This window comes from Notolepis coatsorum, assembly GCF_963971535.1.
Source record: "Notolepis coatsorum genome assembly, chromosome: 9".
Classification (NCBI taxonomy): Eukaryota; Metazoa; Chordata; class Actinopteri; order Aulopiformes; family Paralepididae; genus Notolepis; species Notolepis coatsorum.
This window is the reverse complement of record NC_140173.1, coordinates 46,533,967-46,549,858: the sequence shown is the minus strand read 5'-3', so window position 1 is coordinate 46,549,858 and position 15,892 is coordinate 46,533,967. Positions and strand designations below refer to the sequence as shown.

General features: G+C 44.3%; 1 protein-coding gene across 2 annotated transcripts in view; it reads right to left on the bottom strand.

Annotated features, from left to right (window-relative positions):
* lrrfip2 (leucine rich repeat (in FLII) interacting protein 2) overlaps window positions 1-15,892 on the bottom strand; it is an 81,652-nt gene that overhangs the window by 45,279 nt on the left and 20,481 nt on the right. For both annotated transcript variants that reach the window (XM_084322088.1, XM_084322089.1), the window contains exon 3: window positions 14-100. In XM_084322088.1, coding sequence (XP_084178214.1) covers window positions 14-100 — 87 coding nt within the window. The remainder of the gene's footprint in view (window positions 1-13; window positions 101-15,892) is intronic.

The window sequence follows — 15,892 nt, the reverse complement described above, 5'->3', positions numbered from 1 at the left end:
TCGTCAGGCCTACCTCTTTCTGTTGTCGTTCCAGTTCCCTCATTCGGATATCCCTAGCCTCCGCCCGAGCCGCCCTCTTTGCTGCCAGCCGCGCCTCCGCCTGTGGGACAGAACATGAACGTTAGCCGTGGAGGAGCAGTGTGACCGGGCCTGTGGGACAGAACATGAACGTTAGCCGTGGAGGAGCAGTGTGACCGGGCCTGTGGGACAGAACATGAACGTTAGCCGTGGAGGAGCAGTGTGACCGGGCCTGTGGGACAGAACATGAATGTTAGCCGTGGAGGAGCAGTGTGACTGGGCCTGTGGGACAGAACATGAACGTTAGCCGTGGAGGAGCAGTGTGACTGGGCCTGTGGGACAGAACATGAACGTTAGCCGTGGAGGAGCAGTGTGACCGGGCCTGTGGGACAGAACATGAACGTTAGCCGTGGAGGAGCAGTGTGACCAGGCCTGTGGGACAGAACATGAACGTTAGGCGTGGAGGAGCAGTGTGACCGGGCCTGTGGGACAGAACATGAACGTTAGCCGTGGAGGAGCAGTGTGACTGGGCCTGTGGGACAGAACATGAACGTTAGCCGTGGAGGAGCAGTGTGACCGGGCCTGTGGGACAGAACATGAACGTTAGCCGTGGAGGAGCAGTGTGCAGGGTTCCCACAGACATTGCTAAATGAGATTCAAGGACTTTCAAGTACTTTTCTAAGCACTCTTTTTCATTTCAAAAGGGCATTTCAAAAGGATACAATTCACTTTTAAATGCTGTTTTTTATAGAAAAAATATTTATGATCCAATATTTATGGATTAAAACCAATTTCCGACAATTGGTTAGACTTTAAAGGCCCACTTGCAGGTTAAACCCTACTCTTCAATTATGGGTAGTTTACATCATTGGTATCTAATTTCATTATAAAAAAAAATCCATTTGACGCCGGAAATTCCACTCAGAAAGGGTTAAAAATGTCCACGCACTAATAACATGTATGGAGCCAATCAAAAAGCTTATCAGACGCTATCAGTGCCGTGACGTCACTGAAGGTAACTTTCCCCTACTTCTCATCCACTATAATGGAGTTTTGACGAGTGCAGAAAGCCATTTCCTTGATCCAAATGGACGCCTTACAAGACGCAAATGGGTTTAATCGTCGGAGAGACTTTGATGGACCAGCTACAACTGCATTTTTGGTTGAAACAAGGTAGTTATAAGGGTTTTAATGTCGTAAAAAAATAACTACATGTACCACTAGGCAGCCTGTTGTTCAGTACAGCAACGCTATTGGTCTGTTAGGCTGTCGCCTTATGCCTTATCCCCGTCACGGGTCATAGTACCAAGCTGGCTATATGGCTCTGGCTAACGTTAACGTTAGCATTATGTCTACTGTCGTGAACCATTTTAAATCAGGGCATGTAAAAGAGTTTCGGGAACGAGTAAAATGTGCAGGTCCTCTTCTCAGACCTGTGGGGCAAAGCACTGCACGCATCATGCCGGCTAGCAAGCTAGCAAGCTACACGTCACGGCATGTTGATAGTACAATTCCTAATTTATGCAAATGACATGTCGTCAGCTTGTGACTGCAAGTTGTTCTTGTTCGCAGACGACTCAGCCCTGCTGGTCTCTGACAAGAACAAGTTACAGGTTGAAAAAACCCTCAGCTCGGAACTAGGCAAAATCTGCATATGGCTTGCCGATAACAAACTATCATTACACATGGGCAAAACAGAGTCCATTCTCTTTGGTTCAAATAACAAACTCAGCAAGACCGACGGCTTCTCAGTTACAGTGGGTGACAATATTGTCACAAGGAAAGATGAAATTACCTACCTGGGTTCCATCCTAGAGGCTAATCTTTCCTGTGACAAAATGGCATCCAATGTAATAAAAAAAAGTCAACCAACGAACTTGATTCTTGTACCGGATCTCCTCTCTGGTAAACAAGAATACCCTGAAGACTCTGGCAGGAGCACTCATTCAAGGGTACTACGACTATGCTTGCACCTCATGGTACCAAAGCACCTCAAAGGCGCTAAAAACAAAATTACAAACATCTCAAAACAAACTGGTCAGACTACTGCTTGACCTTACTCCTAGAACCCACCTCACCCCTGCCCACTTTGACAACCTAGGATGGCTTAGAGTAGACGATAGAGTACAGCAACTTGCAATGGGCCTGGTCTACAAGATACGCTACACGACCAAGGTACCCATGTACATGTCAAAATACTTCCCAAAGGTCAGTGAATACCACGATCACAGAGGGAGCTCCACAAATCATGTTAAACCCAGATTCAGCTCAAACAAGGGACTAAACACGTTTAGCAATTATGCCACATCAATGTGGAACGCCCTACCCAAAGCTGTAAAGGAATGTGAATCACTATCCACTTTCAAAACCACTCTCAAAGAACACCTAAGGGAGACTGCAATTCGAAACTGGCCCCTGTAAATGTCCTAACCCAACCCCCTCCAATGTACAGTAAATGACCAAGTATGGTTGTCAATATTCCAATGTACAGTTTTGCTTGTACAGTTGTACAGTGTTTCTACCCACCCCTCCTAAACCAAGTTTTTTGTTTTGCCATAGTTTGTCTCTCCTGCCCATGTAAAGCGTCTTTGAGCACCTGGAAAAGCGCTATATAAAATAGATGTATTATTATTATTATTACTACTACTGTCGTGTCCATAAGTTCCCTGGCAGAATAGAATACTTTGTTTGTGAGGACAAAGGTATACAAAGAGGTGAGAACCATTTTAAATGCTTCTCATGCTGATTTTAAATGTCCTCACTGAGAGGGTCCAGCAGGTCTTTGTAAATGGGCAGATGTCCAACATGTCGATTTCCAACACTGGCTCCCCCCAAGGTTGCGTTTTGTCTCCCCTTTTATTTATTATGTACACGGACAACTACAGATCGCTTCATGACCAAAGGCATCTGGTTAAGTTTTCAGATGACACTGTCCTGGTATCCCTACTGCAGCGCTCCGAAACTGATCATGGACCTGTACTTCACGACTTTGTGAATTGGTGTGATGAGAATTACTTTGACCTCAATGTCTCTAAGACTAAGGACATGATAATTGACTTCAGACACAACCCCGATCATCAAGCCAGTGTAGCTAGTGTAATTCACGATGAGGACGTCCAGACTGTTGAATCGTACAAATACCTGGGAACTGTGTTTGATTGTAAACTGAAGTTCAACCTAAATACAGAGTCTATTGTTAAAAAAGGTCAGCAGAGGATCTACCTGCTAAGAAAGCTGAACTCTTTTAATGTTAGTGCGAAGATCCTGAGCACTTTTTATAGTTCTTTTATTGAAAGCCTCCTAACTTTTTCTTTCATCTGCTGGTTCAGTGGCCTGTCTATTAAAGATAGGAACAGCCTACAGTATATTGTGAAAGTGTGCTCCAAAATAATTGGAGTAAAACAGAGAGACCTATGTTCTCTCTGGACGGACCAGGTGGTCAAGAAGGGGACGAGCATCATTAATCAACCCCTCCATGCTCTGTCTCAGCGGTTTTCACTGTTGCCTTCTGGCCGCCGTTATGATGTCCCACCAAGTAGGACCAACCGCTACGCCATCTTTTGTCCCCTCGGCTATCAGACTTTTAAACACAGACAGTAGTCATTTTAAGTAGCCTTTTGCACTTGGTTGTCTGTTTTTACTTTTACTTTTATTGCTGGATTGTATCACTCTTTTTATTTTCCGTGCTGTCGTTGAGATGTTTTGTTGTTTGTTTGTCTTTGTTGCTTGTGGTGAAGCTGCAAATATGAATTGCCCCACGGGGATCAATAAAGTTGTCTGAATCTGAAAATCGGGGCATGTTAGGAGTTTCGGGAATGCTGGCTAGCAAGCTAGCTAACTTAGCTACTAACGTTATATACACAATATGTACAACGACACAATGATTTACATTAGTATATTTACAAATATGGTAACGTTGTTGTGGCTTTTACAAATAGTGGTTAGCTTTAGAGATAAATGGCTATGATCACGGAGCAATAGTGTTAGGTGAAACAGATACTAGCTCCTCGGCTAGCCTAGTAGTAACAAGAAGGCTCTCTGCTTCCTGCCACTACCTGCCTGTGATTCTCAGCGCCCCTGCTGCCCTGATACCTGGTGTGACGTCATCATTAAGATGACACACGCACGTTATGAACCATGGATTAAAATATCCACGTGCGTGGTGATTGTGGTTGGGCGGACAAAATGTTTGATAAAAACGCTAAAACTGGGTCAATTTTGGGATTTTTTCCCCCCCTCTTCATGAAAGTCACCGTTGGCCTAGTCACATTGTTTATTGAACAAAAATACAACATGCAAGTGGGCCTTTAAATAAAAAAAAATTATATTTCTTGATTCAGAACAAAACGTTCAATGCAAATGGTTGATTTGAATTTCCAGGCCTTGGCTTTTTATTTATTTATTTAAATTTGTATCAAGCACTTTAAGCACTTCAAGGACCTTGTGGACAACCGTGGGCACAGACTGCTGCCAATAGCTGGAGAACTAACGGCTGGTGAACTTGAGAACTGTTAGGACTGTCTGACTCTTGATCATAAACACTGTTAGGACTATCTGACTCTTGATCATAAACACTGTTAGGACCCCGACTCTTGATCATAAACACTGTTAGGACTGTCTGACTCTTGATCATAAACACTGTTAGGACCATCTGACTCTTGATCATAAACACTGTTATGACTGTCTGACTCTTGATCATAAACACTGTTACGACTGTCTGACTCTTGATCATAAACACTGTTATGACTGTCTGACTCTTGATCATAAACACTGTTACGACTGTCTGACTCTTGATCATAAACACTGTTATGACTATCTGACTCTTGATCATAAACACTGTTATGACTGTCTGACTCTTGATCATAAACACTGTTAGGACTGTCTGACTCTTGATCATAAACACTGTTATGACTGTCTGACTCTTGATCATAAACACTGTTATGACTATCTGACTCTTGATCATAAACACTGTTATGACTATCTGACTCTTGATCATAAACACTGTTATGATCATAAACACAGTTAAGACTATCTGACTCTTGATCATAAACACTGTTATGACTGTCTGACTCTTGATCATAAACACTGTTAGGACTATCTGACTCTTGATCATAAACACTGTTAGGACTGTCTGACTCTTGATCATAAACACTGTTATGACTGTCTGACTCTTGATCATAAACACTGTTAGGACTATCTGACTCTTGATCATAAACACTGTTAGGACTATCTGACTCTTGATCATAAACACTGTTATGACTGTCTGACTCTTGATCATAAACACTGTTAGGACTATCTGACTCTTGATCATAAACACTGCACTGACTCTGGCACAGTGTGTTACTACGGTTGATTTGAGTCATTTCCTCCAAGGGGAATGTCACTCAATTTAAGAATTCTCATGGAGTATTACACCAATGCCTATAGGAACTAGGGGTGTGCACTGTGCAGCAGTGTCGCGTATCGTGATACTCGAGTCCACGATATTATATCGATATAATATAATACCAATACGCGTAGTATTGTGAGCTTTTTCACAGTACTTATTCCAGCCCTTTGACACAAGGCCATACAGACATAAAATGTCAATGTAGATATATTTACTGTCTGCTTTGTTTATTAGCTTTATAAATTTGTTATTTAAAATAACCCTATTAATGATGACAATTTCTAATACCTCCATTCAGATTTGGCATGAAGAACAAAACAGTAAACTTTTTCCTCAGACTCTCTATATTCTCTATATACTGTGATATTTCTGTATAGTTCAAGTTCCAAGTTTTATTTGTGACGTATAAGGTTCATGTACATTACAGTGAAATGCTTGGTTCTGTATGAACCCCCTGAGAATGTGCTTCATACAGTAAAAAGGTCAAAAGAATAAAGTCCAACACTATACAAAATATATAATATACAAAACTAAAGACCTAAAGTAGAAAAAGTACTGTACATTTCTTCTCAAATGTTGACATTACAAAACCACAATATATTGCAGTGTTTATAGTATCGCAATACATTGAACCGCAAACCATTGTATCTTGATATGCATCTTGCTAATATATATTTACCAAAGTAAAAATAAATCAGAGAACCATAGAACATCATGGAATATCCACGTGATTAATCACTCGACTTCAGGTGCACAGGGCTCACCGCATCACACCGTAGGATGTTTTACGAACAAAAACCTGACCGTGCGGCGCGGAGGAATAACGGGGCCATTTGAACGAGTTGACAGAGTTAGCTTGAAAACCCAAGCGGCTATTAATAAGGGTGAGCGGCTGGGGACGTGGTGCATTGTAAATTCTCCTGAGAACCCATACTTATGACGTGCCCGCGAGTCGAGCGGCTTCCCAGCGCCAGGCTCTATAATCCTGTCCAGGGCGAGTGGCTGGGATGCCTCGCTGCATCCGACAACATGTGCTAACCATCAGCTCCCGGCTAATTTAAGGACCTCGAAGAGGGGGGAAATGTCACTGGTGAACAAACAAACCGACAAAGAGGAATCAGGCGGGATCAAACTTAAAGCCGGGGCCTCGACACGGTTTGGCTTTTGTCCCGTCCCTAAACGCGGAGGTGAGGATTATTATCATCAGGGTTCCCAGACATTGCAAAATGAAATTCAAGGACTTTAAAGTACTTTCCCAAGCACTATTTTTCATTTTAACTCATTGAGCGCCACGCCCTTTTCCCATTCTTTACTCAATGGCGCCAGCGTTATTGACCATTTTAGCAATGTTTGCAGACCCATCGTGTGTTCTCTATTATAGCTATGGAGACAATAGTATGGCTCATTTGGCTCATTTGACAGACATTGTTCATAGTCCATCACTGACTAACAAGTTCATTTCTACATACTGTAGTTTGTGCACTATTACATGCTAAACATCTCCCCTTTCCAAATGTCTTTTTTCATAGATCGCCAGATATGGCGCGTTATATGCAATATGCCCAAATTGTTCTGGTTGCTCACCCAAAACCCCAAATACTTCCAACTTAACTCAAAACTGTGATCGTTACCAAAAGCAAGTTTTACGTCCGGTAAACTACGACACTGATCGGTACAGAAGCATGTTTTACGTTAGAAAAATACCAGCAAGGGGCGGTCGGGTGGCGTAGCGGAGATTGCGCTCGTCACCAATGCAAGAGGCTGCGGTCTCGACTCCCGGAATCAGCATTGCCTGCGGCTTGGACCGATCGTCATACTAACTCGTTTGGCTGAGTTAGCGGGAGGGAAGTCGTGGGTGGTAATCTGGCGTTGTGGACAGCGACACCTACAGGTCAGGTCTGGGCGCCTGCTCAGCGAAAGGCAGGAAGTGGTGAAGGCAGCGTGACCTCCCACGCGTTACACTTCACCAATGAGAGTCCTCGCTGCCAGGTGAAAAAGAGAGCCACTGGCCGTCTCCGCATGTGTCGGAGGAAGCATGTGGTAGACTTCAGGGTTCCCTTGTACTGACCAGTAGGGGGAACATGCGCACAACGACCAGGTAGGGGGGGGGGGGGGGGGGGGGAATTGGCGTAACGACTAAATTGGGATGGGGAGAAAAACATGAAAATCAGGCGGAGAAAAAGAGGATTAAAAAATAATAATAAATAAATAAAATACCAGCAGGTTACCTAAGATAGACCTTACCTCAGTCAGAAAGTACTTAAAATGAATAAATCCCATGGCAATCGCAATTACTCGTGTATATTGGGCATGGCTACCATACGGGAAATAATAGCTCTGAGGCACCAAATCTTCCAGTGATTGCTATGTTGTGATCCACTCCTAGGCGGAAACAGCCGGAGTGGATCACAAGACAAGTGATATCCCCAGTTCAAAAGGTAGGCGATACTGCCACCTGGTGAGATTCGATCATCATTGGAATTACAACGTAGGCAGATGAGCCAGGGAGACCTAGGGAGCTCCGGCTGAGTGTATAGAACGGGGATCAAAGGTAAAAGATCAAAGGATCCAAAAACGAGTATACTCGTTATTGGCGCTCAAGCGTTGGCGGCGAAACACGAGTATACTAGTTTTTGGCGCAGAAAGTGTTAAAAGGGCATTTAAAAGGATACAATTCACTTTTAAATACAGTTTTTTTTTTATTGAGAAAAAATCGGATCCAATATTTAGATAAAAAAATATTTCTATTTCTTGATTCAGAACAATTTTATCATGGATGAACAAAACTTTCAATGTGAATGGTTGATTTTAATTTCAAGGACTTTTTAAGCACCTTGTTAACATATTCAGCGCCAATCACGACTATAGTCTGGTTATCTCGCCAGCGGTTGAGCGCCAGAACCCGACTATACTCGGGTTTTCGATCGTTTATAATTTTTTCTTTTATTCGATTTTAATATTCTATAGTCTATACAGTCTCACGGACCTCTGTGTATCATTGGGACTCATTCTGAGACCTCGAGATTGCAATGCTGGCCGAATCCTGCTAGGTGGCAGTATCACCTACCCTTTGAAACTTCATTTCACACTGTGTGTTACATTTTATATGGTCCGAGCGGAGAAATGGGACCCGGGCAAGTGAAAGGCTTCATTCGAGCCACTTGGAAGGAACGCGTCCAGCACACTTATAATAATAATAGATTCAATTTGTACCGCACTTTATTTTCGCAAGAATCTCAGAGTGCTACAGGAGATAAAGACAAAAAGTTAAATGAATAAAACAATTCAAATTAATAAAACAATTCAAATGAATAAAAGAACATAAAAGTAAAATAAAATAATAATAAAATGAATAGAAGTAAAAGTAAGAAAAATTCAGGCAAAAGCCTTGTTAACACTTTGATTGCCCAAGGTTAAATTCATGATATACCATCCCTTGCCAGCTCTATTTAACATGGAGAAGTTCCCCTTCTTTGCAGGGCTATAACTTTTTAAATTCTATTGCTAGATTGCCATTATTAGGGCCCATTCAATGTCCTATATGTATTGTTCATGGTGTAGCAACGTTAAACTTTTTCATTCACATATTCATACTAAAATATGGTCTAAAGTATAAGTATGTTTTCATCTCTTTCTGCAGCTTTCTCCAGAACGTGATTTATAGCCCCAAATGCATTATATTGATGATCAAATACAGTTTGGTAGGAATCTGTGCGAGATCAAAAATTTCAACTGTACGTACTTCTAGAATTTACTACACGTCATCTGATGTTGACCGGATGGGCGAGGGGGCGTTTATAATTCCGTGGGCAACGTTATACCATTCATCTAATGTGGGTCATATGTTCATCATAGCAGTTTATATCGAACACGGTAATACTACACGCTAAAACTCACCCCAGTCTCCTCGGGCCGTTGGGCGATCAGCGTGGAGTAGACAGTTTTCGATTATGGGATGTTGAAATGCCCGATCTATTTCCAGGTTGTATAATAGTATATACGTCCAAATCATGTTTTTTCGAGTTATTTCCACCGATCGATGTTCACTGTGTGAAGACAGAGTCTCTCTAACATTAGCGAGTGCCCGGACCCCATATGGAGTGAGTCCTGCCGGTTCAAAGGTTGATATCCGGTTTCGATCTGCCGATCGGCCACCAGATGGCGCTCTTGAACCGCTAGAGGGTTGAGAGGAGATCAGCACTGTGTGTCAAGGCTCCAGAACGGAAATATGATTTCGATCACAGATTTTTGAAATATTGATATCAAAGACGAGTTACGGCGTCCTCGGCAACTTGAGCATGGAGGGGAATGACGAGTTCCGGCGTTTTCGGCAGTTAAAGTGTTAAAAAGAAATGTTTTTAGGCCCCTTTTAAAAGCCTCGACGGATTGTGGTGCTCTCAGGTGGATGGGGAGAGCATTCCATAGTCTGGTTGCGGCAGAGCAGAAGGCTCGATCGCCCATGGTGTGCAGCTTAGTCCTGGGGGCTTTGAGGAGGTAGGCTGTGCCGGAGCGGAGGGAGTGTGAGGAGGACTGGGGGGTGAGGAGTTCCTTGAGATAGGCAGGAGCACCACCGTGTACGCACTGGTGAGTGAGGAGGGAGACCTTGTACTCAATCCTGTGTTCCACGGGGAGCCAGTGAAGTGATCTGAGGGTGGGGGTGATGTGATCATATTTGCGCACCCTCATCAGGATCCTAGCAGCGACATTCTGGATGTATGCCGTGACAAATAAAACTCTTGACTTGACTTGGAGGAAACAAAAGCTGGGACGAGTTTCTCGGAATCTGCCAGGGTGAGTGAGGAACGGAGTTTAGTGATGTTTCTGAGGTGAAAGAAAGAGGTCTTGCAGAGGTTCCAGGCCTTGACTTGATGCATAGTTTGTCCCATTTCATGTCAGGGACCCGATGAATACTGGAAATCGCGATCAGACCATTGGAATATTCATTTTGGAATACCTCCTAGCAAAGGTAAGGACTATATGACATCAACCCTACTTTGATCCTACAATGATTTCACATCGATCGCAATGATCATGTCATGTACTCCAAAACCTATGCTGTTGCTGATGATCAGAGCATCACAAAACGACCCCCCCCTCCCTTTGATGCCTTCATGATGAAACATAATACCGATTATATACCTTTGATTTGGAAATAGTATTATAGTGTCCAGGCGAGCAACACGAACGACTTTCGCAAAATGCACATAGCGCTCCATAACTCAGCTTCCAGGAATTAGCCCGGATCACTCTGAAACTATACAATATTCACCACGGGATAACACGCGAACGTATACATGAAAAAAATTATTTTACACAAGAGATAGTGACTGTCAAATTAGCCATAGTATTGTCTCCATAGCTATAATATAGAATATAGATATAGCTCTGCAAAAATCATGACGCACCGTGAAAATTACCATTTTTAAAGCGTGGCGCAGAGAGAGCAGGGATGGGGGTACATGCTGGCGCTGAATGAGTAAAAAAAATTGCTGTTTGTGGGCGGCCGGGTAGCGCAGACTAAGCGGACTAAGCGTCTGTCTACCACCGCAGAGACAGTGGGATCGAATCCAACTGCCAGCGGTACCGCCAGCTTGTCGGTCGTCCGTGCTGACACAATTGGCAGTGTCAGTGGGTGGGAAGCCGGTGAGGGTGGGTCCTGGTCGTTGTAAACAGCGACTCCTACAGTTTGGTCGGGTCACCTGCACAGCGAGGGAAGGATCTGAGGGAGGTAGTGTGACCTTCCACACGTTACACTCTCCCAGTGAGAGTCCGCGCTGCCAGGTGAAAAGAAGCGGTGGGCTGGCTACACATGTGTCGGAGGAAGCATGCGATACCCCCCCTACCGTCGGTCCGGTAGGGCGGCGGCTAAGTGCGCAGCGACCGGGAAGGGGATTGGGAATTGGCATAACGACTAAGATTGGGATGGGAGAAAAACGGAAAAAGGAGGGGGGAAAAGATAATACAAAAAAAAAGGAATTCCAAGCCTTTACTTTTTATTTTTTTTATCAAGCACTTTAAGCACTTCCAAGGACCTTGTGCGGCAAACCCTATATCATTTTATTTTCAACCCCGACTAGTGCAAACAACCCGTGACCAAACAAACAAAGTGCAATCAACCCTGCTGCCACCTCAAGTGTACCCTCCCCTGGGTGAGCCGTAAAGGAGGCATCATGACACAATTCCGCTCCCTACTGAGTCAGAATATGAACAGGGGCTAAGTCTGCAGGGTGCCTCAGCAGCAAGGGCTAATTTAAGCGAGGCGCTCACACACACCGAGGAGGCCCATGACACGAGTGACTAAAAACACTGCTCCTCCTCAGGCCTCCTCCGAAATATCAAACTGCGCTCAGAAACCCTGACATCCCGCCCGTCAACAACCACAACTGTACACTAAGCCAGACGAGGGCCTTTATCTCAAACAAAAGGATAGCTCCGTAAATACTCTGTGTGTGTGTGTGTGTGTGTGTGCGTGCGTGCGTGCGTGCTTACAGTATCTCATACCAGACAAACATTCCGGCCAACGCTTATCAGTGTGCAGCCAGAATGGAAGGCCTGTGGGTATGATGAGTTATTCCTGTTGTGATAAAAACCCTTGTGTGTGCGTGTATGCGTGTCTGTGTGTGTGGGGGGGGGGGGGCACATTGACTATGTTTTGCTGTAGCACTGAGCATTCACAGATGGTTCACTTCACTTGCTTTAAAATATCCATTTATACAGAAATTATGACAGAAAGCAATACAGAAAACGTTAGGTACCCGTGTATACCGTTTACTTTTACTCATAGTATATATTCAGATTTTTTTTATTTGACTATATTATTATTGTTAATGTATAATATAACCAATAGGGCACACAGACCCTCATCTGTCTGCACCTTTGTTTACACCATTTATTTTTCTCATATTTTAATTATATTGTTTCTACAGTATATTTAAAAAAAAATTATATTCAGATCTAATTTGATTGCCTATATTTATTTATGCCTTTCTACTATTACCCTGGCCATACCTGTACCCCCCTCCCCCATGCTGCTATGACACCCGAATTTCCCCAAGGGGATCAATAAAGGAATATCTTGTACAATGAAACAAGTGGGTTTGGTTAACTCATTCAGCGCTAGGGGTCGTTGTTTACCTTCTGGGTAGAAGGCCAGCGCTCTGTTCAATGGAGAGAATGCCGTGTTTGCGAGTGCTTAAAATATATGAAATATTATAGCTATGGATCTAATAACACCGTTGATTGTCAGTGAGTTGCTTCTGGTCAACATGCAAAAAACAGATCGTTTTTCATCCGTACATTTCCACTTTATACCGTTTTGAATATGAGTATAGTTTGGGTGATTCTTAATAATCCCAGGAAAAGACGCAAAAATAGCCCTTTAGTGAAATCCAGTTATCACGTTGTCATTTTTCACCTGATTATCGAATCTTCCTGAAATCAACGCTAGATTATCGTTATTATCCTTCCTCATGCAAGAATGAAATGGGCCCTGGAGCGGTGCCCCCCCCCCCCCCCCCCCCCCTCACCGCCACCAACGGTACACACACACACACACACAGACAGCTTCGATCACGGGAGAAAGAAATATCAGATCAACGCAAGATTGGATATATAGTGTCCTTACCTTGTCTCTGATGTAATGCAAAAAAAATAATCCAATTATCTAATCGCCATTCCAAGTACTGGTCACGGAGGTCCGTCCCACGTTGTCCGGCATTGCATATGAACGAGGGGGGGAGGGGGGCTAGTTGATGCATCGTTGTAAACGCTCGTCCTGCCGGAGTATTTAAACCCCGCCCGCATGGCTCAGCTCCGCCCAGAAAACAAACTACATCGTTTCAAATGGAGTGCAATAGCGGCCGAAGGCGTTAGAGGGCGGTATTGACCGTCTGCCTGCTCAGACACATTCAGAACAGTATGCACAGCCTGCCCAGATGAATTATAACGATTAAAACCCGACTTTTCTCGTGATTGGCGCTCAAGCGATGGCGAGTTAACCCGACTTTTCTCGTCAATGGCGCCCAATGAGTTAAGATTTATTTTGTTTATTATGATTACTAAAAGCATTTGCTAAATGCATTTGCTGAAAGTGAATATCCACCATCTCAGAAATGAGGGCTCAGTACTATTGGGCACACGTCATGCCAGGTATTTTCTTTATCGACCCAAGTCCACCCTCTTTTCTTGACCCTCCAATCACAAGCGCTTGCTTCCCTCGGTCAAGCTAGCTAGCTTCACTGACATTAGTTGGTTGCCGGTGTGGTACTGATGACAGGAAGACAGGAAGGTAATGGCTAAAGAAGGCATCCACGTTTACAGCCGGCAGCGTTGCATTGTGGGCTTTCTCGCATGACATCACGGCAGCTTTAAGAAACGTTGGATGCCTCCCGGGTGTTTACCGACAGACGGTATTATTTAGTAAAGCATCTGCCAAAAGTCGTCAACAGGCATTACTGGGGGCTGCCACCGACAGCAGGGATCAGCCTGTGAGCGAGTGTGAACCCTGTCAGTACACACTCTCCCTGTCAGTAGATTCGATTAGATTCACTTTATTGTCATTACACAGTACAAGACAGTGCAACGAGATTGTGTACGTCCAACCAGGATGTGACAATCAACAGTCAGTTGCAATAAGACACATAAATAAAACAGTACAGTAAAGTGCAATGGTTAGCACAATGTGCAATGGTGAAAAAATAATAATAATAATAATTTAAATAAAGTCTACATAAGCTATGGGCTATATATACACAGGTATACAGTGAGGTGAAGTACACACTCTCCCTGTCAGTACACACTCCGACACATTCCTCCAGCCAGCCGGAGTCACAGACCTTTAGGACCAGAGGAACATGCATGTTGTGGTTGGCACTGGGGCTTTGCAGAAGGTCGAAATGGAAACAAGCAGAGCTGCGGGTGTGAACGTGTGCACGGGGAGGGGAGGGGGGGGGGGGTGAGAGTAGAGACAACACACAGTGAGAGGGAGAGAGAGAGATAAAGAGTAGAAACAACACAGTGTGAGAGAGCGAGAGAGAGTAGAGACAACACACAGTGAGAGGGAGAGTAGAGACAACACAGAGAGAGGGAGAGTAGAGACAACACAGAGAGAGGGAGAGTAGAGACAACACAGAGAGGGAGAGAGAGAGAGTAGAGACAACACACAGTGAGAGGGAGAGTAGAGACAACACAGAGAGAGGGAGAGTAGAGACAACACAGAGAGAGGGAGAGTAGAGACAACACAGAGAGAGGGAGAGTAGAGACAACACACAGTGAGAGGGAGAGTAGAGACAACACAGAGAGAGGGAGAGTAGAGACAACACAGAGAGGGAGAGAGAGAGAGTAGAGACAACACACAGTGAGAGGGAGAGTAGAGACAACACAGAGAGAGGGAGAGTAGAGACAACACAGAGAGAGGGAGAGTAGAGACAACACAGAGAGGGAGAGAGAGAGAGTAGAGACAACACACAGTGAGAGGGAGAGTAGAGACAACACAGAGAGAGGGAGAGTAGAGACAACACAGAGAGGAGAGTAGAGACAACACAGAGAGGGAGAGAGAGAGTAGAGACAACACAGAGAGAGAGAGAGTAGAGACAACACAGAGAGGAGAGTAGAGACAACACAGAGAGAGAGAGGGAGAGTAGAGACAACACAGTGAGAGGGAGAGTAGAGACAACACAGAGAGGGAGAGAGAGAGTAGAGACAACACAGTGAGAGGGAGAGTAGAGACAACACAGAGAGAGAGTAGAGAGAGAGAGAGAGAGACAACACAGAGAGAGAGAGAGTAGAGAGAGAGAGAGAGAGAGAGAGAGAGAGAGAGAGAGAGAGAGAGAGAGAGTAGAGACAACACAGAGAGATGGAGAGTAGAGACAACACAGAGAGTGAGAGAGAGTAGAGACAACACAGAGAGAGAAACTAGAGACAACACAGAGAGAGAGAGAGAGAGAGAGAGAGAGAGAGAGAGAGAGAGAGAGAGAGAGAGAGAGAGAGAGGGAGAGTAGAGACAACACAGAGAGAGGGAGAGTAGAGACAACACAGAGAGGGAGAGAGAGAGTAGAGACAACACAGTGAGAGGGAGAGTAGAGACAACACAGAGAGGGAGAGAGAGAGTAGAGACAACACAGTGAGAGGGAGAGTAGAGACAACACAGAGAGAGAGTAGAGAGAGAGAGAGAGAGACAACACAGAGAGAGAGAGAGTAGAGAGAGAGAGAGAGAGAGAGAGAGAGAGAGAGAGAGAGAGAGAGAGTGAGAGAGAGAGAGAGAGAGAGAGAGTAGAGACAACACAGAGAGATGGAGAGTAGAGACAACACAGAGAGTGAGAGAGAGTAGAGACAAACACAGAGAGAGAAACTAGAGACAACACAGAGAGAGAGAGAGAGAGAGAGAGAGAGAGAGAGAGAGAGAGGGAGAGTAGAGACAACACAGAGAGAGGGAGAGTAGAGACAACACAGAGAGAGAGAGAGTAGAGACAACACACAGAGAGAGAG